The following is a 24509-nucleotide window of genomic DNA, read 5'->3' as shown; positions in this document are numbered from 1 at the left end:
TCCAGGCTCCTTCCACGGAATCTGGCCCAGGACAGGGTGTGCGTGTGCGTGTGCGTGTGCGTGTGTGTGCGTGTGTGGTGTGGTATGTAGGAGTGTGTGGTATGTGTGGGGAGGCATTGACCATGGAGGGTGCTGCCTGTGGAGGAGTCTTCAACAGTGGAAAATACCCTCCTTAAAGTTCCCTCCCTGAGGTTTCTGGGGAGGGGCCTTGGTTTGAGCTCCTGCAAGAGTGACCACACGGTGTGGCAGCAGCAGCTCTTACAGCAGAACCACCGTGGGCCTTATTTAAGGTGACGCTTTGTGCTCACGCCAATTGACTGAGGTAGTGTGGATGGGGCCTCATAAGGTGTCCTTCTTAACAAGGTCCTCAGATGGGTCTTCTGCAGACTCAAGCCAGAGCCGCTGCCCCGCCAGGTGGTGCATACCAACAGCCACCTGCAGGGAGCACTGTGCGCAGGCGCGGGCTTCCCTCAGCCCCCTGTGGCGCTGGGAGGTGTGGCCCATCCTTAGCTTAGTAGCAAACCGCTCCCTGGGGGACAGTTGTCCCCTGCACGCTAGTGTCCTTGAGCTTTTTCCGCCACCTCTGCTTCACTGCCTCTGCCCATTTCCTGAAGCCTCGGGGTTTACGCGTCGTAAATGTGCCTGTCAGCTGGCTCTGTGCTCAGGTCATGTTGGTAGATTTGTGTTTCCTGACCATTTTAGAATATCCTGTTCCTTTTGTTTCCTTTTCACTCCCCAGGGTCTCATGTGGGGTTCTGTACACAGCTGGTGCTAAACTGCCTGCTAAATTAAAAGGTGACAACGTGGAGGGAGGCTCTAAGGGCCCCGTGGGAGGTGCTGGAGGGTGGAGGGTCCTCGCGACAAAGCCCACACTCCCGCGCTGCCTCCTGAGCACCCACACCTGGCGCAGGTGGCCTGCCTGGCCCTGCCTGCCCGCCTCACCCCTTCACTAGACAAGGATGAGGCAACTGGTGGCAGACCCAGAGCAGGTGTGGGTGCAGCGGAGACAGGGCAGCAGGTGGCCATCCTGTGCCCGCTTGGTTGAGTGCTAGGTAGGCTGGGGCGGGCCCTTCCTGCCCAGCAGAACGGGGAGCCCCCAGGCCCCGCTGCTGTCCAGCTGCTCAAAGCTCCTCTCCAAGGAACAGGTCCTGGCCCTGCACCCCATGGCTAGTCCCCAGGCAGCAGGACCTGGGGGAGTGCCCCCTCCACCCTCCTGGAGCAGGAGGATTTGGGGGCTTTCAGGGTCAAATGTCTTAACAGGCCTCTTAGCTTCCCTATCCCCCAAGCTGGGTCAAATTTTAACTGAAGCCCATGAAGCACCAAGTCCTATGGAAGCCATTGCGAGAGTCTTCTGGAAAACAGTGACTGACAACACTCCCTGCCGTGAAGAGGGTAAAAGTAACTCAAGGGTCGCCAAAGGCCTCTGGTCAGCGAGTCCAGGGTACCCAACTGGCGGCTCCATCTCTGTTCTGGGTCCTCTCTCAATCCTGATCTCATTAAGAGGAAACCAAAAGGACTATATTCTCTGGCTTCCATCTGGCCTCTTGAACTTTAAGGACTTTAATCAGTTGGATGTTAAAGAATAAAATAACTACAATAACTAGAAAGCCGCCAGCTGGTCCTTCCGGCGGCCTTGCCAGAGGGCATGGGGAGTGGACGTGCACCTGGGCTTGACTCCCCCACACGGGGGACAGTGAGCAAACACACCATTGCAGGATCCAATTTGACCAAAAAATTTACTTCCCAAATTAATAAAAGTTGTGCCCCCAAACTGCTTATATCTAAGACATCTGCTTCCTATATCCCACTGCCCCCCCCCACCACCAGCCCACCTCTGTTCCCTATCCTGGGTCCAAAATCCCAACATGGAATTTAAGAGCTCCCAGTGAAGAAAGGTGGAAAATCTAAAAGCAGGAAATAAATTCCAGTGGTTGAAAAGACAAGAAAAGTAGTGGAATTCTTCCTCCAAGGCCAAGTGCTCTCCCTGGAGCCCTCCGCTCTCACGGGGAGAATCTAAACCTGAGTCTGTGAAGGAAAGAGGGAGAGAGGCAGACCGCCCAGGGGGGCCGTCCTGGAGGGAGCAGGGAAGATAGTTGGTGGTTCATGTTGGCCTTCGAGTTTGCAAGGAGCCTAAGTTTCTAGACCTGAAGGCCTCCCTGAAATTCCCTCACACCCTCCTCTGGCGAAAATGACTAGCCCCTGCTCATCTGCCGGGCCCCACCTCAGACTCCTTTTCCTCAGCCCATAGAAGCCCGGAGAAACTTCTTCCACAGCTGTGGAAGCTCCACCTGTGCTGGCCATGCACCCAGAGGTCATCGGCGTCTTGGCCATTGTGCCCTTTCTGAAGGAATTGGCCATCATCCTCCCAGGGAGAAGCAGACCCCAGAGAGAGACCCGCACGAAGCCAGCAAGGGCCTGAGGGGAGGAGAGGCCTGGCGGGTGGGGGCTCCAGCTCCGTTGCTGGGACCAGAGCTGCTCCCAGGCTGCTGAATGTAGCATCAATGGCCCAGGGAGCAGCTAACCGGACACCTACCACTGTCCTGGCACTTTCCAGGTCCTCGATTTTCTTCTTGTGCCTGATCCTCACAACCTTTCCAGGCCGAGTTTTCTTATTTATTTAGTTTGCTTAATCCTCACCCGAGGATATTTTTTCCATTGATTTGTAGAGAGTGAAAGGGAGGGAAGGGGAGAAGGCAGGAGGGAGGTAGAGAGACAGAGAGACGTTGATGTGAGAGACACATCAATTGGTTGCCTCCCTTATGTGTCCTTGGACCAGGACTGGAGATCAAACCTGCAACCCAGGCACATGCCCTTGACAGGAATCGGACCCTAGACCCTCACGGGCCGATTCTCTAACCTCTGTGCGCACCGGCCAGGGCTGGCTTTTCTTATTTTAGAGAAAAGGCAGGCATGGCCCCGAAGGCCACGTTTTAAGTAGAATTGCTGGGACCCAAAGCCACGTACTGTTTAAAGCTCATGTAACCGAAACACCTGGCCAGCTGGGGCCAGGTGCACAGGCGCTGGAGCCCCCTCAACCCCGCCGGCTTGTGCTCTTGGGGCAGGCTCTCCCCAAGCGGAGGAGGCCAGACCCCATAGCTCCAGCTCAGAGTCTATGCAGTCAGCAACCCCAGGAGGAAAACGTTGAATCTTTTTAATTCTTTACAAGAAAGTATTGAGAATACTCTTACCTACTGTGGAGAGTGGCTACAGCGTTTGGACAGGTTCAAGTCTCGGACTAATGAGCTATAGTTGTAAGCTTGACCTTATGGTCCGAACCTGTGGTCCCACGTGGCTAAGTGGTATGGGCTGCGGCAGGTGCAGCAAGTAAACAAAGCTTGATCAGGTGCATGTAATTGAGTAGATTCAAAACCCACGAGACATCTTGACCACACCCTTACTTTGCTTGGTGGAATCTGGCTATAAAATAAAGACTCACCTTGCAGGCCGTGGTGTCATCTCTCCATCAGAGAGGAGTGTCCCATCTAGCCCCAGCTTTATTCTCTGTCTTTTCTAAATCCTTCACCACCCCCCGCCCCCTCAGGCTCACCCATGGCCATGCTGGCGCGGCACACCTACCACCTAGCTTTGTCATATCTTTTCTTTCTGTCCCGAGCCAGTGTTTTTGTTGTTTTTTTTTTTTTAATTTTAAAGGATAATATAAAAATGGGTAAGCTGTGGTACATCTGAACAATGGAATGTTATTTGGTGCTAAAAAGAAATGAACTATGAAGCTGTGAAAAGACGTGGAGGACCTTTAAATGCATATCATTACTAAGTGAAAGAAGCCAATCTGAAAAGGCAACATATATGATCCCAACTCTACGACTTTCTGGAAAGGGCCAAACTATGGAGACAGTAAAAAAAAATCAGTTGTTGCCAGGGTTAGAGGGAGGGGAGATGAATAGGGAGGATCTTTAGGGCCATGAAAAGTCTGTATGATACCCTAATGGTGGATACACGTCCTTATACATTTGTCCAAGCCCATAGGATGTGCACCACCACCAAGAGTGGGCCCTAATGTGAGCCATGGACTCTGGGTGAGAATGCTGTGTCAGTGTAGGCTCCTCAGTTGTGACAAATGGACCACTCTGGTGCCTGATGTTGACAGTCAGAAAGGCTGTGCCTGTGTGCAGGGGGGTATATGGGAAATCTCTGCATCTTCCGCTCAATTTTTTTAGGAACCTAAAACTGCTCTAAAAACATTAGTCTTTTAAAAATCAAAAAATATGGGAACAGTAAAAACAATGACACCCAAGTCTCCACAATGCCTAGGTCAGCCATAAGGAAGTACCACAAACTAGGTGGCTCCAACAGAAATTTATTGTCACATGGTTCTGGAGGCTAGAAGTCCAACATCAAGATGTCAGCAGAGTTGGCTCCTTCTGAGGGCTCTGAGGGAGAACCTGTCCCATCCTCTCCCCCAGCTCTGGTGGTCGGCTGGCCAGCTTTGGTGTTCCTTGGCTTGTAGAATCACCGCCCCAATCTCTGCCTTCCTGTTCGCGTGCAGTTCTGGGTGGGTGACCAAAGTTCCCCATTTTAAAAGAACACCAGTGATATTGGATTAGGAACCAACCACCGTAATAACCTCATTTTAATTGGATTGCCTCCCTAAAGACCCTGTCTCGGAATAAGGGCGCATTCTGAGGAACTGGGAGTTAGCACTGTAACGTATTTTTTTTTTTTTTTGCAGAGGACACCTAACTCCCACCGAGGACACAGCCTTGCCCCAACATGTGGCGGCTGATTGAGTGCCGTGTCGCTCTGGACCCTTCAGACTGTTTATAGCCCTGGCCCAGTTGACTTTATTCCATCTCGGAGCTCTCACAAGTAATTTCACAAGTGGGCTGCAACTCACACCTGGCTCTCATCAGAGCGGCCTGTCAACACGCAGTGTGGCTAGACACATTTTCCAGGTGTTGCAGGACAAGTCAACACGTGGCAGGTCAGCCTTTGTTCAGCAGGGGCCCAGGAGCCTACACCAATCACATCCAGAGTCTGAGAGACATGGGCACTTCCAGAGCTTTCCACACCCCCCCCCCCAACTTATTGTGCCACAGAACCCACGCCAGACATTCCACGGGGTAACTCCAATGTGAATTCTCTCGAGATCTATTACCCAAAACATACTGTCTGACACAGTCATTTTTATACCTTTTAGAGCCCTTTTTGCATTGCTGACTCCAAGAAAGCTAATTAATTATTTTAGACACCACTATTAAATTGACACAGTGATTAATCTGATAATCCTTTTTATGAAATTACCTCTGAAATGCTAACTTTCTATCTTTTGAAGCTCAGTGTGTAAATTACTATGAAGATTACATTGTACCAGCTTTTGGCTCTGCAAATCTTAATGGCAGTTTTTTGCCAAAAGCAATAAAAGCTGTCCTGAATTTATCAGGTCAATCAGGAAAGAGGCAGGCAGGCAGGAAATTGAAGGTGACTCACGTTGCAAGTGGGAGTTCTGACTGACTGACGGATTGCTAGAACCTGCTGTTGCTGATTAGCTACAGGGACTTGACGCCAATGAGAGGAACAGTGGTAGCTTCATGAAGCAGAGGGTCACGCCGAGGCCCTGTTGCAGGTGACAAGGCTCCCTCCCCACCCCCATCCTCACATCTCCTCCCAATGCGCCAGCTGAGTGTCTTAGTGGCAGAGACCTCCACGTGAGTCACCCATCCTGAGAAATCCCCAAAGTCCTCAGCATGGGGTAGGGGCAGGAGCACACCTTGGCTATTGCCCTCCAACCCTGCTTTACCCAGCGGGCAGGCTCTGGGACCTCAGGGTGACTTGGGTCACTCCACCATGCTATCAGTGCTGTGGCACAGAAGGAATCTTACATAAAGCCTGCTGGGGCTATCCGGCCTAGTATAAACGGAAGCATCCACCTTCATTTTTTGTTTAAGCTACTTTTTTTTTAGGAACCTAAAACTGCTCTAGGATTTCATCAGAAGATTTTTTTTTATTGATTTATAGAGAGAGTGGAAGGGAGGGAGGGCGGTGGGGGGAGAGAGAGAGAGAAACACTGATGTGAGTGAGAGAGACACATTGATTAGTTGCCTCCTGCACCCTCTGGACCAGGACTGGGGATCAACCTGCAACCCAGATACCTGCCCTTAACTGGGAATCGAACCCGAGACCCTTTAGTGCATGGGCCAATACTCTAACCACTGAGCACCACGGCTGGGGCAGGCTCTTCTTTCTAATAGTAAGTCCTGTGTGCATCTCATGTGTGCCCTGCCAGGATAGTGTTAGATCACGTTGACAGCCTCTTCTAAGGCTGCATTATACCTTTCACTTGTTTTGAGACAAGATAAAAAAACAAAACCTATTGAACCTGTGGCCTCATTTATTCACCCACCCATCCATGCATCCATCCATGCATGTATCCATCCATCCATTCAGCAATGTATATTGAGCACCTACTCTGTGCAGGGCTCTGGGGAAGGCAAAACAACAACATGACAGACAATTCTTGCACTCATGGCACTTTATTCTAACAAAGGAAGTTGGACAGTAAACAAGATAAATACTGAGATGGTGTCCTAGGATCTGGAGTATTGGGGGAAGGTGTTGTATACAATTTATATAGAGGGGTCAAGAGAAGGCCAGGCTGACTCGCCTCATCCTCGCCCTGGCTCTGTTTCATTGCAAAGATGACATTTGAATTAAGAACTAAAGGAGGGGAGAGAGATTGAGCCATGTGAATACTGGAGGAAGAGCCTTGCAGACAGTGCCACAGCCCTGACGGGGGAGCATGTCTGACTGGTGAAGGATCAGCAAAGAGGTGCTGTGATTGGAATAGAGTGAGCCCAGGGGCAGGGGCAGGAGTTAAGTTCAGAGACGTTTGGAATCCATGGGCCATGACTCGGCATACCTGGGTGTTTTGCAAGGAAAAAGTGGGCCTGTCTGCTCAGCTCTTGTCCTCACCTGGCGCTCCCTCCCACCCTCTCGGTTCTGCCCTGAAGGAGTCTCCCAGGCAGACCACAGTCTGAGGGCCCATGCTGAGGGTGTGGGCTGGAGAGCACGTGGGTGCGCTCTCCTGGGCCCTGAAGCCCACTGCTAGGATTCTCTGTATGGCCTGGGAAACCCCTCCAAGTTCTTTGTTCTGCTGGGGCAGGAGTTTACCACCTACATCCTGCCTCTGTCCTAGGTTTCCTCCCATCCCTGCGCACACAGGTGAGAGCTGAACAGCGAGAGAAAGGCTCCTGGCCCATTTGTGGTGGAACAAATGTGAGCCTTGAACCTGGAAGAGGTTTCTGATGCCCTCACATTGCTCCTGAGAGAAGACCCCCACGTGCGACAGGCTCCCTCAGCGGCTGGAGAATGACATGGTGAAGAATACTGTGGTCCTCTGCTGGGGCGAGGGGCGCCCCCTCTGTGACGCACACCCCTAATCCCGTGCAGAAGCGACTGTTTTCATCACACGCACCCTACAGTCAGGAGGTCATATGGAGGGGTCGGCCTTCCAGGGGCCTAAAGGAGGAGCAGGAGGCCTGTGAGGGGCACAGAGAAGAGGCAGCAGTGACCCCCAGCTCACCCGCTGCTGGGGACCAGTGTGGGCCTCTGGGGTCAGGCAAAACCTGCTTTTGACCCTGCGGCCCTAGGTCCAACCTCCGTGGCTGCCCCTGGGCCCAGCTGCCCACAGGAGGACTTGGGGCAGTTTTCTGCCCCCTGAGTATGAGGACTGAGCCCTGGTTGTGGCGTAGCATGTTTGTGTATCCCCAGCCTTCCTGCTCATCTGCCTTCCACTGGGGTGCCGGCCCCCCTCCTCCCCACCTTCCGCCTCCCCCACCGGGCCCACCCCACCGGCCTCCCTCCCCGTTGTTTTTCTAGCGAGCCTGTTCTCCCCCGTCACACTGACATCCGAGAGCACCTCGGCTGCCCTCTGGGTTGCCATGGAAACAGAGCATTCTTTCCTTCTCCCTCTCTGTTTACCTTGGTCAGGGACTGCGGCAAAAACCAGCCTGTCGTGGAAGGAGGGGCGGCGGGCGGGGGAGGGGAGCCAGCCACTCTAAACCAGATCATTCCGGTTCAGAGCGCCTCTCCCGCTAGGCGGGGTGGGCTGGGAGGCCCTAGAGCAGCTTTAGTCTGGAGGCGACTCTGCCCACCCCCACCCTCTCTTTCCACCTCGGCCGGCCTCCTGCCTGCCGGCGCTGGGTGGGAGCCAAGCCTTTGTGGTGCTGCCCCCGGTCGCTGGGCCTCCGCTCCGAGCTGGGCAGTTGCTCTCTCCCCCCAAGGGGCCCTGCAGAGGGTGGGGCGTGATGGAGCTGAAATCAGCCCGCGCTGGCCCTGCACCACCGCCAGGTCCTCCTACCAGAGGGGTGCTTTGGGCCCTCCGGCTCACAGCTCCCCGTGCTCCCGGAACACAAGCCAGACTCGGCCAGCTCCCGACGCTCGGCCGGCCGCCCCTCCGGCTCCCCCAGGCCTGCTCCCCGCCCCTGTCACATGGCTCATTCCCTCCCAGAAGACACCAGGGCTTCTGGAAAGCTCTGGTCCTGGTGTAGTAACATCCTCTCTCATGCGCTTTCTAGCTCCTCGTGCACAGTTTCCTGGGGCCGCAGAAAGGCGCCCCCTAGTTGGTCTGTGTAAAGCAGCCCTCCTTGCAGCAGCCTCTGGTGGCCTCCCTGTGAGCAGGCTGCCTGCACCCCATCACATGGAAGCCCCCTGAGGGCAGGCCTTCAGGGCACGGCGCCGGCGCTACCAGCTGCTCAAAAACCGGCCTAGAAAGGTGAGCGCCAGTCCCGGGCTTCCCAGCCGGCCCCCCATCATCTTCCCGGGGGCAGGTGAGCCCGGCGGGCGGCCGGGAGCTCGGGAATCTGGCTAGCGCGGACGCCCCCTCCTGGCGGAATTCGATGGGCCCCTGCTTCCCGCCAGGGGAGGCCGAGAAGCCAGCCGCTGGCCTTGGCGGTCGGTCCGTGGACGCCAGCACCAGGCCACCTTGCTGCGCAGGGAGAAACCCACTCGGACTACCCAGCCCTGTGTGCGCGGGCATCCCGCCCGGCCCAGCGCGGTGAAGGTGGAGGCGAGGGCTGCAGGCGGCGGGGGGTCTCACTCCCAGCGGGAAGGCGGCGCTTCGAACACCCCTTAGTCTTCGCCCCAGCGCCACCCTTCTCCCCAACCCCACCGCTGTCCGATAGGGGGACGAGGGGGAGGGGGGAATTCGATTCTCCAGACACCCTTCGAGGTCTTCTCGTTAAGGACTGGCTGTCACCCGCCCAGAGGGTGACATTTCTTAAAAAGGAAACCTCTCGGATTTGCAGGCAGGGTCACCCTTTCCTGAGCTCTGCAGATCTGGCTAACCCCCTTGGCAAACCACGTAACTTGGCTTGTCTTGGCCTACCAACCTGTGAAATGGGGTAAGACCTCCAGGCTTACATTCCAACACCGGGTTGCTGAGGAGAAAATGAACCGTGAAAATGCTTGGGTGACATGCAGGGAGGCAGAGGCTGGGCTCTGCGATCATGGTGAGACCAAGCAGGGCTGCAGTTCATTCCCCATGCCCTAGTGCAACCCTCGGCACATGCCACCTGAGCGATCTCCAAGGCCTCTTACTTTCAAGGGAGTCTGGGCAGTGCAGGGAGAACAAGAGGCAGATGTTGCCATCCTGAGCCACGACCCAATCTTGGCTGTTTCAGTGCACATTCTACCTTTTCCTCTAGGTCTAGGCTGAGCTTAGGGAGGAAACTGAGACCCCAGATGCCTGATGCATTTCTTTGTGGTTGGCAGAGCAAGTAAGTTTGTTCCTTTATAGTGGTACCAGAGGCCCGATGCACAAAATTCATGCAAGGGGCTCAGCTCTACCTGCAAGCTGCCTCGGCCCTGGCAGCCCTGGCTACATCCGGAAGGACGTCCGGTCTAATTAGCATATTATACTTTTATTATTATAGATATAGATGGGGGGATTTTGAAAACACCCTTCCCAGTCACCTCAGCTCCAATAGAAAGACAGCTTTAGGTGGAAGGTTCAGGAAGGATTTGCCCAGCTGATGTGGTTCAGTGGTTGAGCATCCACCTATAAACGGTTTGGTTCCCAGTCAGAGCACATGCCCAGGTTTCAGGCTCAATCTCTAGTAGGGGGTGTGCAGGAGGCAGCCAATCAATGATTCTCATCATTCATGTTTCTGTCTCTCCTCTCCCTTCCTCTCTGAAATCAATAAAAAAAAAGGATGAACTGACCAGTCTGTCCCCTCTAAGGTGACAGACTGAACTACAGCTGCTTTCTCTTCTTTTCACAGCTGCCATGTGCAATACTGCTCTAAAGCTCCTGGCCTGGTGGGAGGTCCTGAAATAAGTGGCCTGCCCTCCCACCTGCCTGTCCTTGTCCACAGCCCTGGTGTGGGCCAGGTGGTTACTGCCCTTCCTGAGCAGGGTTTGGCATCTTCCTTCCTACAGGAGCTGCTGAGGTCTTCCTGCACAGCTGACTGCTGCAGAGGAGCTTGGACACACTGTATTTGAGAATCTGAGATAAGTATCTCACTTCTGCATTTCCAACTTCCGGGCCAGACCCCCAAGGCCTGTGCAGGATGGATGGATTTGCTGGGTCAGCTTTGTATGTCACTCAGAAACCCTCTACCTCCTCTCACCTCGCTGTGTTCATGGAATAAAAAAGGTCTGCCCTGGAATAATGTTCTTGCTTGATTTTATGAATGGATGGAATAATGAGGAATAGGCTCTGGGTGACAGGATTAAAACCACACTTAAACCTGGAGAGACTGTGTAGTTTTTAAAGTCTCTCCCGCCGAAACCGGTTTGGCTCAGTGGATAGAGCGTCGGCCTGCGGACTGAAGGGTCCCGGGTTCGATTCCGGTCAAGGGCATGTACCTTGGTTGCGGGCACATCCCCAGTGGGGAGTGTGCAGGAGGCAGCTGATCGATGCTTCTCTCTCATCGATGTTTCTAGCTCTCTGTCCCTCTCCCTTCCTCTCTGTAAAGTGTCAATAAAATATATTAAAAAAAAAAAAAAAAGTCTCTCCCCCTAACCGGTTTGGCTCAGTGGATAGAGCGTTGGCCTGCGGATTCAAGGGTCCCAGGTTCGATTCCAGTCAGGGGCATGTACCTTGGTTGCGGGCACATACCCGGTGGGGAGTGTGCAGGAGGCAGCTGGTCAATGTTTCTCTCTCGTTGATGTTTCTAACTCTCTATCCCTCTCCCTTCCTCTCTGTAAAAAAAAAAAATCAATAAAATATATTTTAAAAATAAATAAATAAATAAAAAGTCTCTCCCTCCCTGCACTTTTTTCCTTCTACTAGCTTCCAAGATTGGCTTTTAAATCAAAGATTCCCCCAAACCAGTCAGGCTACAACTGAATCAATGAAGAAATTAAAAATACTAATACTCCAGCCCCACCCTTTGAAACACCCGATCATTTACATTCTGACCCAGATTTACAGTATCCTGAGGAACTAAATTGGAAGAGTTGTGAAGGGTTCTGCTTTATAAAGGGGAGAGAGGAAAAAAAACACAAAAAAACAACACATTTAAAAAACACACACACACACACACACACAAAACAGCAGTCCCTGCAGCCCTTCCCTCCCTACCCATCACATTACTGTTAGCTCTTTGGGCTGCTTTTTGGATACCGTCCTTTACATCTCTAATTAATATGCTTTACTGGTTATTGCTTCGATTTGAGAAATTCCATATATTGCCTTCCTGCTATGGAAGATGAGGAGTTAGCTCACATAATTCTACCTCCCCTGCCTCATCCTCTTATATTTAACTTCTTGATTAACTGTAATTTTAAGTAAATATTTCACCTTTATTTCTTGTTCCATCAACTATCCTATCAAAAGAGCAATATGCAAATTGACCACACCTCCGCTACACCCATAAGCCACGCCCACAAGCCAATCAGGAGTGAATATGCAAATAAACCCAACCAAGATGGCTGCGGCCACAGAGAGAGCAGGAGGGAGGCTTGGGTTTCTGTGCCAATGGAGGAAGCCAAGCTTTCCACCTGCCCTTGCTGGCCCAGGCCTCCACTCATTGCTACAAAGTTTCAATGATAGAAGATAAATAAATCCCAACAAAAATGGTGGCAGCCATGAAGCTAGAGAGAGCAGGAGGCTAGGGTTGCCCCCGGTGATGGAGGAAGCCAAGCTTCTGCGGCCCTGGCCTGCCTTGGCCTCCGCTTAAGGCTACAAAGTTTCAATTATAGAAGACAAATAAATCCCAACAGAAATGGCTGCCGCCACCAAACGAGCAGAAGGCTTGGCTCCGCTCCAGGCTACAAAGTTTTAATTGTAGAAGATAAATAAATCCCAGATACCAGGGCCTCCACTTGGGTCGCCGGGGGGCGTGGCCGGCCTGCAAACCACCACAGGCTCCTCGCCCAGGCCACTCCATGCCCCAAGGGAACCCCCACCCTGATCCGGGACACCCTTCAGGGCAAACCAGCTGGTCCCCACCCATGCACCAGGCCTCTATTCTATCTAATCCTATCTAATAAAAGAATAATATGCAAATTACCCATCACTCCAACACATAAGATGGCTGCCCCCATGTGGTCAAAGATGACTGCCCCCATGTGGACACAAGATGGCCACCACAAGATGGCCAGCAGGGGAGGGCAGTTGGGAGGGACCAGGCCTGCAAGGGAGAGCAGTTGTGGGCGATCAAGCCTGCAGGGGAGGGCAGTTAGGGGTGACCAGGCCAGCAGAGGAGAGAAGTTGGGGGCGACTGGGCCTGCAGAGAAGGGCAGTTGGAGGGGACCCAGGCCTGCAGGGGAGAGCAGTTGGGGGTGACCAGGCCTGCAGGGGAGGGCAGTTGGGAGGGACCAGGCCTGCAAGGGTGAGCAGTTGGGGATGATCAAGCCTGCAGAAGAGGGCAGTTAGGGGTGACCAGGCCAGCAGAGGAGAGAAGTTGGGGGCGACTGGGCCTGCAGAGAAGGGCAGTTGGAGGGGACCCAGGCCTGCAGGGGAGAGCAGTTGGGGGTGACCAGGCCTGCAGGGGAGGGCAGTTAGGGGCAAACAGGCTGGCAGGGGAGCAGTTAGGCATCAATCAGGCTGGCAGGGGAGTGGTTAGGGGGTGATCAGGCTGGCAGGCAGAAGCGGTTAGGGGCAATCAGGAAGGCAGGCAGGCGAGCAGTTGGGAGCCAGTAGTCCTGGATTGTGAGAGGGATGTCCGACTGCCCGTTTAGGCCCGATCCTGGTAGGACATCCCTCGAGGGGTCCCAGATTGGAAAGGGTGCAGGCTGGGCTGAGGGACACCCCCGCCTCCTGTGCACGAATTTCGTGCAGCGGGCCTCTAGTAGAGAACAATAATAATAAATGCCTAATAATGTTTACTACATGCCAGGCAGCATCCAAAGCACTTTACACATACCTGCTCATTTAAGCCACATAATAATGTCAAGAGACAGGTTACTATTACTGGCCCCACTTTAGGGAAAAGTAAGGCCATCTTACTATTGTTTTAGTGGTTCTCCAAGAGCGAGAGGAGGTAAATGCAGGGGGCCAGTCTGCCATCTTTACAGAGTTTTAACAGAACAAGGATTGGGAGGCATTCATTCTAGTTCCCTGCTGAATAATTAAGAACGACAGTGATGCCCTGGCCCATGCACCAAAAAGTTGGTGGTTTGATTCCTGGTCAGGGCACATACCCAGTGTGTGTGGAAGGCAACTGATCAATGTTTCTCTCTCACATCAATGTTTCTCTCAAAAATCAATAACATTTTTAAAAAATTGAAAAAAAGAATGACAGTGACAAGTAAGGTAGCAAGTTCTCTCAGGCATCTCGGCCGGCACCAGGCAGTTAGTTACTCAGCTGTGGAGCTTGGATTCCCACATGCCACAAACCAGCTAAATTGAAATCAACTGAGGAGTTTGTTCAGAATTCACCTGCTAAAACCGAATCTTTGGGATTTTGGCCCAGGAATCTGTATTTTTAACCAGCATGCCTCATGGTTTGGAAACCAGTGGGTCACAGGTGGGCCAGCAGCTGAGCTTGTTCTATTGCAACCCAAGCGCCAGCACGGTCACTCGGAGCCTGCACTACCGCAGCACTCACAGGAACGGCCTGGCTTCTACAGGAGACCTCCCACTGCAGTCGGATTCACGATCTCAATCCCAAAATCAAGGTGAAGAGCTAACCCGGTCCAATCTCAGTGTTCACATATGATGCTCACCATGATGCTCCAAGCCTTTGGTCATAATCACAGAATGTTAGATCTGAAAGGGACGCCTACTCTGGACATAAGGGAGTGGGGAACAGCACTGTGGGAGAAGGGGTCCTATTAAAGGGTGAAGTGATGCAAAGCACAGGTTTGCAGAGGGAAACATGTGGAAGAGCAAAGCCAGAACTAGGAACTGGTTTCATCCCCAAAGGACCCCCGTGAAGGGCTCAGCTCCTCCTGGGGCTTTTCCCTTGAATCATAAAGACAGTCATGACTCTGTATATAAAAGTTCACTATTTTCCCTTTCAATTTTCTGTGGCTCCTCCAACCATTCAGAAAAGTGTTCATACATCCATACAAACTTGTCTAGTGGTAGTCTGCGGAACATATGGGTGGGGCAGTAAAAGGGAGTGGGATCTGCCCCACAGTCACACCCTTGCTGATGTCCTGAAGGGACTTGTGTTCTGTGGAGGTGACTATTTTGCCCAGGAGTTCCAGATGGCAAGCAGAGAGAAGGAGCCCACAGTGCGTGGGGGTGGAAAGTGGATGACCCACAGAAATTATACAGAAAAGTGGACCCTGGTGGGGTGATAAAGTAGGGGGTGGGGGTGGGTGAGACTGATGCTTAGGTCAGATAGGTGAGCTCACATACCCACAAATTACCATCAAACAATCAAGGTAGCCTTGAACCAAATAGATTTGGATGATTTATTGATCATATTGTTTTTAGAAAACCAACAGCAAAACACTGACAAGATACATAAATACAGATTGGACATTTTAGGGTAAATTCACTATATTTCCTACCTGTTTGTAGGAAACCAGGTAAGGTGGAAAAGCTGTCCTGATCATACGGCATGCACACCAGACTGCAAAAGGACTTCCACACTATTTAACAGGACTGTGGCAATAGCTTTATAATAAGGCAAGCATCGCGTGTGGCCTAAGCATACCCTGTATGAGAGCCAAGCCCAGGCTCACCCTCAGAGATTGCGTGGGGGAGAGGTTTCCCTTTCTTGCCTAGCTTCTTCCAGAAAATCTTCATTGGCAGGTGCCTTTACAGGGAGATGCCTGGCGCTGTCCCTGCTCAGACTCTGTACAGGGAAGTGGCTCTAGAGAAGGTCAGTGTGTTTCTGATGCCTCCTTTGTATTCTAAATGTGCAACTAGTACAACAGCAATTACTGAGCTTGATGAAACTGCCTCTGACTCACCCTGTACACTAAGCAGGTCCCTTAAGAAATATCTAAAAAGTGAAAAAAAAATTAAAAACATGAAAATTATACTAAAAAGATGGCACCACTTTTGAAGCACAACTCAGAACTTCTTTTCATAACATCAGACAAGACAGGTGGTTGCTTTCCACCCAATCTAACAACCTTAGAAGGAAACCCCACTGCTGGGCATGATCTGGTGGCGACGAACGGAACACAGAGGTTACAGACCTCAACTGAGTCTTCCTCAGGCCTGGCCAACGCTCCGCTCCGGGAGTCCTCGGGTATTTTGGGAACCAAAGCAATTTAAGCTAACAGTGACAGTTTTGGGAGCTTATGGTCACAAGACCATAAACCCTCGCCCATCTTGAAGCTCAATGCCAGAACAATGAAGAATAAGGAAAATGGCTTTTTGTGTTACATCAAAGTGCTGTCAGGTAGGCAATTCAGTAACCTGTGCCTCATTCTAGATGACTGTAAGACCACCTAAAGACAAAGGGGTTTTACATAATTAAGACAACACAGTCTTGGAAGATAATTCAACCTTTCCTACATGCCAAGCACTATGGCTGGAAAGGAAAAAGTAAGGCTCCTGCATGAATAGTGGGAAAGCAAGTATATGTCAAAAGCTAAAGAAATGTGTTGATATGACGGGCTTTCTCCTCCTCACACACTGCGTAGTCTTCCCACAGATGCTGAGAGTTCTTTGATGGTTAGATGGCGGATGGTCAACTCTCGATTCCAATAATTACAGGCTGTTGTTGTTCCTTGTAATTAAGCCCCTATCCCAGTGGTCGGCAAACTCATTAGTAAACAGAGCAGCAAACCGTGGCTCGCGAGCTGCAGTTTGCTGACCAGTGGTCTAGAACTCAGGGCAGGAAACTACGCCAAAGCTAAACTCAGGATTACCACCAGTGGGTCCTAATGTCAGCAGACTGCCCAAGCTAATCAGGCTGCTTATATGTCTACTGGTTCCCAACCCCTCCCAGGATTCTTCCTTTTCCATTTCTAACCACTCACAGCTCCACCCATTGAAGAGAAGGTGCTTCTAGGGAAAGGGGTAGGAAGGAAAAACTATATGAATCAAGTGTGACAGAAAAGTTGAAACACTGATTATCTATGGATTTCAATGATCTGTGCTTTACTCTTCCTACTCTGGGTAACCAAAGGTCACTGTTAATATACTGTTTCTTAGAAATGTTAACATTTATTATACATCTAAATCTAGCTATGTAATAGACATGAATAGTTTAGAGCGAAGTTTCACATCATGTCACTAGGGCCCTGAAAGAAGAAGATTCTGCCAGTGGAAATGGTTTCAGTTTGGCCCCTGAAGAATAGCTAACATTTCAATCTAGTCTATATTGTTTTATAGATTTTTCCAGGATGTGGAAAACACTCTATTAAATTAAGAAAGCATGATTTTCTTTACTTAAAGTCTGACATTCACAGATAAATTAGTATATACATGGGAGAACTGGTAGTATTAAATATTAGGTTTTAATTCTCCACTTAGGAAACTCTCACAGATAGACTTCCTTGTTCCTGGGCAAAGAAATGTAGGCAGATATGCAAACACAAGATAGTACAAAGATGACTGGGGGAAGTCTCAACTCGAACAAACCCAAGGACTGGAGTAACAAAACACTGACTTGAAAATCCAGCTCTACCAAGAGTTGGCTTAAGCCAGCCGATCCCAACTCCAATTCTGGTTATAGTTTGACTCTAAAGTGATGAGCTGGCTTCCCCAAGAAAGTTGGCTACCTGCCTTATAGTCATATCCCATATATAATCTGTACATATCCATGTGTTTCTTTATATTGCACTTAAATTTACAGGACTGCAGTAAGATGGCAGGGAATACCTCAAAGAGGTGGAGAAGCAGCAGGCATAAACTTTCCTAAATCAAGTAACAGTGTCAGGAATTCAGAGTTAAAGTTCAGAATAACTTTAAAAACTGGTTACAGATATACTAAAATGCCTAGTGACCCTCTATATAAAATCCTAGGCATCTACATTTAAAGTCATCATACACACAGTCTCATTTGGCATTCAGAACATGTGCATAAAGTGTAGTCTACAGCACTCAGAGTTGGTCATACTACATCATTTTCACTAGTGTTATATTAAAAGAAGACATTTTGGACCAAAGATCAGTACTTTTATGAAAACGTCACACAGGTCTTGGATGTCAGGCCTCCAAAGTCTACCTCAAAGACGACTGCCCTCAGGAGGCTTTACAGAAAGAATGCTAGCAAGTGTGGCCTGAACCAGACTTTCTTTCTAGCTCTCGGTGTATACAGGGGTCCTCAAACTTTTTAAACAGGCGGCCAGTTCACTGTCCCTCAGACCGCTGGAGGGCCGGACTATAGTTTAAAAAAAAAAAACTATGAACAAATTCCTATGCGCACTGCGGGCCCAGGACGAGTCGGCTGCTAAGCAGGACAGGTAGCGGCACCCGGCGGGCCGGATAAATGTCCTTGGCGGGCCGCATGTGGCCCATGGGCCGTAGTTTGAGGACCCCTGGAGAAGAACTAGAGACCTACTTATATCCCAAGAACCATGGGAGGAGAAGCGCAGAGGCTGAGCACTCAGTCTTTGGTCCCTATGTAAATCCATGGCAAAATCCTTTCACCACCCTAGACTGCACAACTTGTTTAATCCTAGACATATTTCCCCCAATGATCCAGAGACTACACTGGAGTCATGCAGCAAAGCTTTGTTTTGAATTAATGGGGCTGCTCAGACTGACTTGCTCTGGAGAGAGCGCCTCATTGCAACAAGCCTAGCAGTGGCTAGAAAGTTAATGCCAAACAGACTGGTCATGGCAAAATGAGGATGAGGCCTCTGGAGGACTTGCTCCTTTTCCTGCCTTTCTCCACACCCCTCACTCCCTGCAAAAGGACCCAAACTCAGAGATGAATGGTTATTACAAGACCTTGCCAAACACAGGCTCCATAAAGTCAACCCAACATGGATGGGATGTTATAATAAAGCCTGCAAGTTAGGAGTTCAAGCCTAGAGGCCACAATTTTCTCTTCCCCAGCACTGAACTCTAGATGGTAACTTTTAGGCATAACTCAAAGGTGATTTTAAATCCACACATGAGCTAAAAATATCCCTTCTGGGATGAAGTAAAAAGAATAACTTTAAAAGCTAAGTGAAAAAGAGGCACTTAAAGGAAAATGTGTCCTAAATCTCCCATCCGAGTCTCCTGTGGTGAGGCAACCAATGGGATGACCAGCACTGTGTGCCTTTAGCACCTTTCATACGCCCAAGGCCTTCCAAATGCTGAACTATTCTAGCAGCGTGATGGCAGAGTAAGTGAAAAGTTAAGTCATTTCTTTCCTAGAATTAAAAACAACACAAACTAAACCAGAACTAAAATTTTGCACCAAAAAGCAAATGATCCTTAGTTTCATTCCTTCCTCATGCTTATTTTTTGTTTGTTTGTTTGTTTAGAAAGAGTGGAAGGGGTGGGGTAGAGAGAGGGAGAGAGAGAGAAAATCTATGTGTGAGAGACACATCGATTGGTTGCCTCCTGCACACGCCCCGACCAGGGCCTGAGATTGAATCTGCAACCAAGGTACGTGCCCTTGACAAGGAATTGAACCCGAGACCTTTAGGTCCGGGATGATGCTCTAACCACTGAGCAACCAGCCAGGGCTCCTCATGTTAATTTTTAAAATGATGCTTAGTTCTTCAGGAAAGATGACCTGTGGCTTTCCCCCCCCCCCCCAGGACCTTCTATCCATTTACTAGACAAGTACTCACAGCACTATGCACATTAAAGCAGATGGAGAAGGAGGCGATAAGCTAAGAGAAAAATCAAGGGCCAACTGGCTTTCTAGAGATAAACCTGTCACCTAAGAAAATGGCAGGTGCATGGCCCAGAGTTAGAGAAGAAGCAAGTTCTGAAAGGAAATGGTCACTGTGACAGTCGAAGCTCGCAGCCCAGAGCAGAAGCCCTCCCGGCCCTGCTCTTCTCCGGCCTCTCATGAGCTTACATTTATGTCCCACAGCATTTGTGCCACTTATTTAGGGTCTACAACTCCCCATGAAGAAGAAGCCAAAGTGATACTTGAAGAATTAATAAGCATAGGAGAATTTCAAAACTGCTCAAATGAAGAACTTTGACCCCCATCATTTCTTGATTTGAAACATTCTTGAGTCCTAATTTCTAAGAGCAACAACAAACAGCACAACTATGACACACATAAGTCTTTTGACAAGCCACCTCTAACTATTGCTGGCACCATAAGGATGAAAAAAGAAATCACTAATTAAGCGTTGCTGAGCTGCTTAAATTTCCTCCAAAGTCAAAATTTAAGTCTGGGTATCTATGCAGCAAGATGTCAACCACTGTGGCCATTAGAACCAGCTATTCAGATGTATCTTTGAAAGCAGTAAGTTAAACATCTAGCTTTACACACAATCTGCAAGACTCTCAAGGTTAGCCTTCTTGTTCTATCCCCCAAATGTCTTGTTGTTGCAGGATTTAAAATTTTTTAATTTTATTTTTGTTTTCATTGATGATGTTGCTTTAATTTATAGAGCATTAGCTGACATGGTCATATGTTCAAATTTTCTTTAAAAATTATTTATCTTGATTCATAACATTATTAAGGTACTTTCAGACTTTCCCTCAATGCCATCAAGGAAGAGGGAGTATGTGAGTATGTGTGTGTATGTATTGGGGTGGGAGGGAGAGAAGCCAAGAAAGAAACACAAGGGAAAATGAGATTCCATAAACTTAAAACCAAAACCAATGTACAGAAAGGCATCTGATGTATTTTCTGAATAAGGCCTTGATCAGGGTAACCAATCCTCTTTGTAGCACATTCTACACTGCCCATAAATAAAGGAGTCTCTTTAAATTAACATTTCCAGTATCAATGAACAGTCCAGAAATCCTCATTTCAAGCGCTCGATGAGTCCCTGTGTGAGTCCAAGGTGCAGAAGCTGTGTTCGGGAGAGGTTGGCTAGGTTAGGGAAGGCTGCAAGCAGCTTCTCCCATGCCAGTTCCAGCAAGCTAGGTACCACCAGCCAGATCTTAAACAAGGAGCCAGTCCGTTTGTTTTCGTGGATGTTCACCACTCCTCCATGAATGTACATGCAACCAGCCTATGAACAAATGGCAGTCAAAGAGGATAAATTCAAACGGAAGAGAAACAGATATTAAGACTAAAGAAAAAAATTCAACAGAGGCTGAATTGAGATGAGGTGAAACAAAAAATTTCTCACTGATCCCAACATAGTGCAGCGATCACGACTGGTTTAAATAATGAATGAGATCATAAGGGGAAAACTATAGATTTTTTTTTTTACTTCAACAACTTAAACAAACATTAAGGTTACTATCCATTGTGCCCAATACTGGAAGTAAAGAGATGAAAATCAAGGTCTTTGCATTAAAAAAAACTAGTAGAATTCTCAATAACCTGGCATCATGGGGTAAATCTATTCTGCCCTCCCAGGAAACCCCTTTGATAGCACTGTCAGGGCTTGAATGCTGCACGTAGCACATCTTTTATGTTTATGCTGCTCTCTTAAACTTGTATATGATGTGCTTTCTCCCCGCTTCTCAGAAGAAGAGCTAGCTTTGGAAGAACGTTTTAAAAACACATCCTTAATCCAGAATCTGCTAATGTCAGAATCTTTTTTTCTTGCTAATATTCCTAAAAAGATTTCCTTATCTGTAACTATGTAAGGAAGATATGAAAATAAAAACTTACTGGTGTAACAGCTGCACAGTGAAAATAAACGGGCTCTGGCATGGTAGCTGGGAGCTTTACCCATTGAAAAGTCTGCAGATTCAATTTCCAGATATCTCCCAGGATCACTTCTCCATTATAGCCCCCACAAATAAACACATCTATCAAACAAAAAGAGAAAGCCAAGATCACACAAAGAAAATGAGCCACAGCTCTAGCACATGGCTAGTTGACCTGGGACCAGTTCAACAGATTTCCGCAAACCACAGAGGACTTCAGCTGGGTGGGCCTCTCATGCTGCCGCCTTGTCCCTCGATGGACACTATGTTAGGATCTTTGCTAGGACAAAAGAAGCAAGCCTCTAAGGAAGCTTCATGTCTGGGTTCCGATATCTATAGGTGCCAGGCATAGAAAGAAGTAAAAAGGTCCAGGGAAAATAAACAAATACAAGGTCCAGGGCACAAACAGGAGTGCACATGCTCTATAGGGGAGATGGCAATGGGGCTCCAGGTGATCAATACCATGCCAGACTTAAGGTCAGGTTTGCCTTAAAGAAAGCTAGCCTTGGATGGTGTGGCTCAGTTGGTGGGCGTTAGCCCATGCACCAGGAAGTTGCCGGTTCGATTCCTTGTTAAGGGTGCATGCCCAGGTTGCAGACTCAATCCCCAGTGGGTCATGCAGGAGGAAGCTAATTGATGTTCACATCAATGTTTCTCTCTCTCTCCCTCTCCCTTCCTTGCTCTCTAAAAATCTATAAACTATTCTTTTTTAAAAAATATATTTTTATTGATTTCAGAGAGGAAGGAAGAGGGAGAGATAGAAACATTCATGATGAGAGAGAATCATGGATCGGCTGCCTCCTGCAAGTCCCCCACTGGGGATCGAGCCCACAACCTGGGCATGTGCCCTTGACTGGAATCGAACCTGGGACCTTTCAGTTCACAGGCCGACGCTCTATCCACTGAGCCAAACCAGCTAGGGCATACACTATTCTTTAAAGTAAATAAAAGAGCAAAGCTTCTCAGCTAGAGGAACTACATTGCTCCACTGGACACCTCATGTAATCATGCAAGAAATCTGGTATCACACACTGGGTTCCCAGGAAAGAAAAAAAATCTGGATTTCTTTAAAAGCGAAGCATTTTGATTTTTAAGTGTTAGTAATTCAAAAAATTTTAATACACATATGAGCCAAGTAAAACACATCTGCAGACCACCAGTTTGTAAACTCTTCTTTTAAAATAACTTCCTGGAAAGGATCGACACTTATCTGCACGTAGAGACAAATGTTCTCTATGTAGACATTTAACCTGAGGAAAAACATTTGTTGGGCTGTTCTATTTGGGGGCACAAAAGAGGCTCTTCCAAGTTTCTTCAGCCCAAAGAGGACAGTCTGAAGACCCATTTGATGTTTATGGTTATTTATGTCAGAGGGAAAAAACCTTCCCAAATTCAAAGTTTTTCTTTGTTGTTGTTTTGTTTGTTTTTGGCTTTATAAATTCAGTTAGTTATAACTAATTAGACAACTTGTAACAAAGGCTATGGGGGCCTTCAAATTAAATGTCCAGAACTAAGGCTGAATTTCATTTGTACAGTGCCTGGTCTCAAAGAATCAAAATAATAGCTGTCTTATTTCAAGTCTTGATTAAGTTTAAGCCAGTACTTAAACAAACAATAAAATACACAGGAAACCATTTTGACTAGGATTCAAGAAAAGTACAGTTCCATTCTTAGAGAGGCAAAGCTGAACAATGCCACTATCTATAAATCTTATCCAAAAAGCAGAAGCATAATAAAAAGATTCTCTGTACTAGAGACAGCAGCATAATCCCAGGAAAATCCAAACTGAGCTGCTGAAAGGATACAGGCTATCAAACTCAGTTATATGCAACTTCCTCCCAGAAACACATTTAAGGTGCTATATCAAACTATAAACAAGCTGTAAATTAAAAGACAGAAAGGTTATCCAAAGAGGAGTCATTTGTCACACTTAGATAAAGTAGCTGCAGCTGCTCTCTGAAGCCACACAATGCCTTTGTTGTAATATGGCCCAGGAATAAGCTAACAGTTCTGTTTGGCATCAGACAGAGAACAAAATAAACTTTACGATATAATACTCCAGAAGGAGTTATTACAATTTTAATACAATGTTCACTGAGGTCTCTATTGTATGTCAAGATTATTAGTATTCCCCACCATAACCACTGACATCTGCTGAGGTGGGTGCTGAAAATCAGGTGGTACAATAAAAGCTTATTTATCACCAAGTCTTGAGTTCTCTAATAAATGGAGGAACCCAAACATACGAGTTTACTTTATAAAAACTGCTGAGAGAAGCATAACTTTATATTTCCTTTTAAGTTGAAATTACAAGAAACAGACTGTTCCCAAAGTTATGTGTCTTTTAAGGAGATATCATTAGGAAATAGGGCATTCTCAGTATATACAATTACAAAAATGGAACCAGAAAGTTATTTAGAATCCTTACCACTTTTTATTTGAACACAACTGTGGCATCTTCGGGCTGCAGGGAAACCTGCCAGACACATAAACACAGAAATTCCATTATTCACAGAAATAACATTGATATGACATAGTGATAGACATACTATGAGCAACTAACTTAAAACAATCCCTTTGCTGCATTCAATAAACACTGCCTAGCACTTTCAATCCTCCCTTATTGCACACAAACATAAAGCCATTAGAAGTCTCATCAGAGTGGTACAATTTTAAGGTGCCAGGAAAACAAACTGGGGTGGCAGAGATCAGGGTTACTAGTGGGTTTCCCAAGCCCTTTTACTCACAAACAGGTAGATAGATCTTGATTTAAGTACCTATTTCTTATCCCACCCATAATTCCTCACTTCCACAGAAATTAGCAATTCCCTTTAAAAGTCTCTGCTCAACTGCTGAAGAAGAAGAAGAAGAATTTGGCTAAGAAATACAAGTAATTTCTAATAACAGTTCAACAGATATTTTACTTGTCATATAACTCAATAAAATTAATTTTTCCCTTCCCCAAAACAAGTAAAAGTATAAAATACATTTGTTAAAGATAAATGAGTCAATACTATAAATTTACCTATTTTTTCATGGGGTTTTGTTGCAATTTCCTCCCATGCATTTGTTTCAAGGTTGTATGCATGGATCTTGGAGAGAGAAAAAAAGAAGATACACAAACATAATTTTAGCTAGCCTGAAAACTGGATTTTAAACAACAGCCTGTACAAACATATATTCTTCTTTGAAAAGTCTTCTTTTCCTGTTTTTAATCTGATTTGTTGCTAATTCTAAGACAAAACATTAACAGTTAAAAATTAAGCACATAGATTATCTCAATATTTAAAAAACACAGAAAATAACGAAGAAAACAATTAGAATTTTGCAACTTCCACATTTTCTATAATGAATATAAATGATTTTATAACAGAAAAAAGCAAGTGTTGGTAAGAAAGCACCCGGA

The 24509-nt window shown here is 47.9% G+C and overlaps 2 protein-coding genes across 3 annotated transcripts in view; one reads left to right on the top strand and one right to left on the bottom strand.

Annotated features, from left to right (window-relative positions):
- Nucleotides 1-4793, top strand: part of TMEM209 (transmembrane protein 209) — a 59015-nt gene extending 54222 nt beyond the window's left edge. The window contains exon 15 of the mRNA XM_080665568.1: nucleotides 4691-4793. Coding sequence (XP_080521694.1) covers nucleotides 4691-4748 — 58 coding nt within the window. The 3' untranslated portion in view covers nucleotides 4749-4793. The remainder of the gene's footprint in view (nucleotides 1-4690) is intronic.
- Nucleotides 4794-19857: 15064 nt separating this feature from the next.
- KLHDC10 (kelch domain containing 10) overlaps nucleotides 19858-24509 on the bottom strand; it is a 56402-nt gene continuing 51750 nt past the window's right edge. For both annotated transcript variants that reach the window (XM_080666074.1, XM_080666073.1), the window contains 4 exons: nucleotides 24129-24195; nucleotides 23532-23579; nucleotides 21066-21205; nucleotides 19858-20454 (listed from right to left, as the gene is read on the bottom strand). In XM_080666074.1, the coding sequence (XP_080522200.1) occupies nucleotides 20245-20454; nucleotides 21066-21205; nucleotides 23532-23579; nucleotides 24129-24195 (465 nt within the window). In that variant the 3' untranslated portion in view covers nucleotides 19858-20244. The remainder of the gene's footprint in view (nucleotides 20455-21065; nucleotides 21206-23531; nucleotides 23580-24128; nucleotides 24196-24509) is intronic.

This window comes from Plecotus auritus, assembly GCF_963455305.1.
Source record: "Plecotus auritus genome assembly, chromosome: 4".
In the NCBI taxonomy this organism is placed as follows: Eukaryota; Metazoa; Chordata; class Mammalia; order Chiroptera; family Vespertilionidae; genus Plecotus; species Plecotus auritus.
Note: the sequence above shows the minus strand (reverse complement) of the source record. Positions and strands in the feature narration are given on the sequence as shown.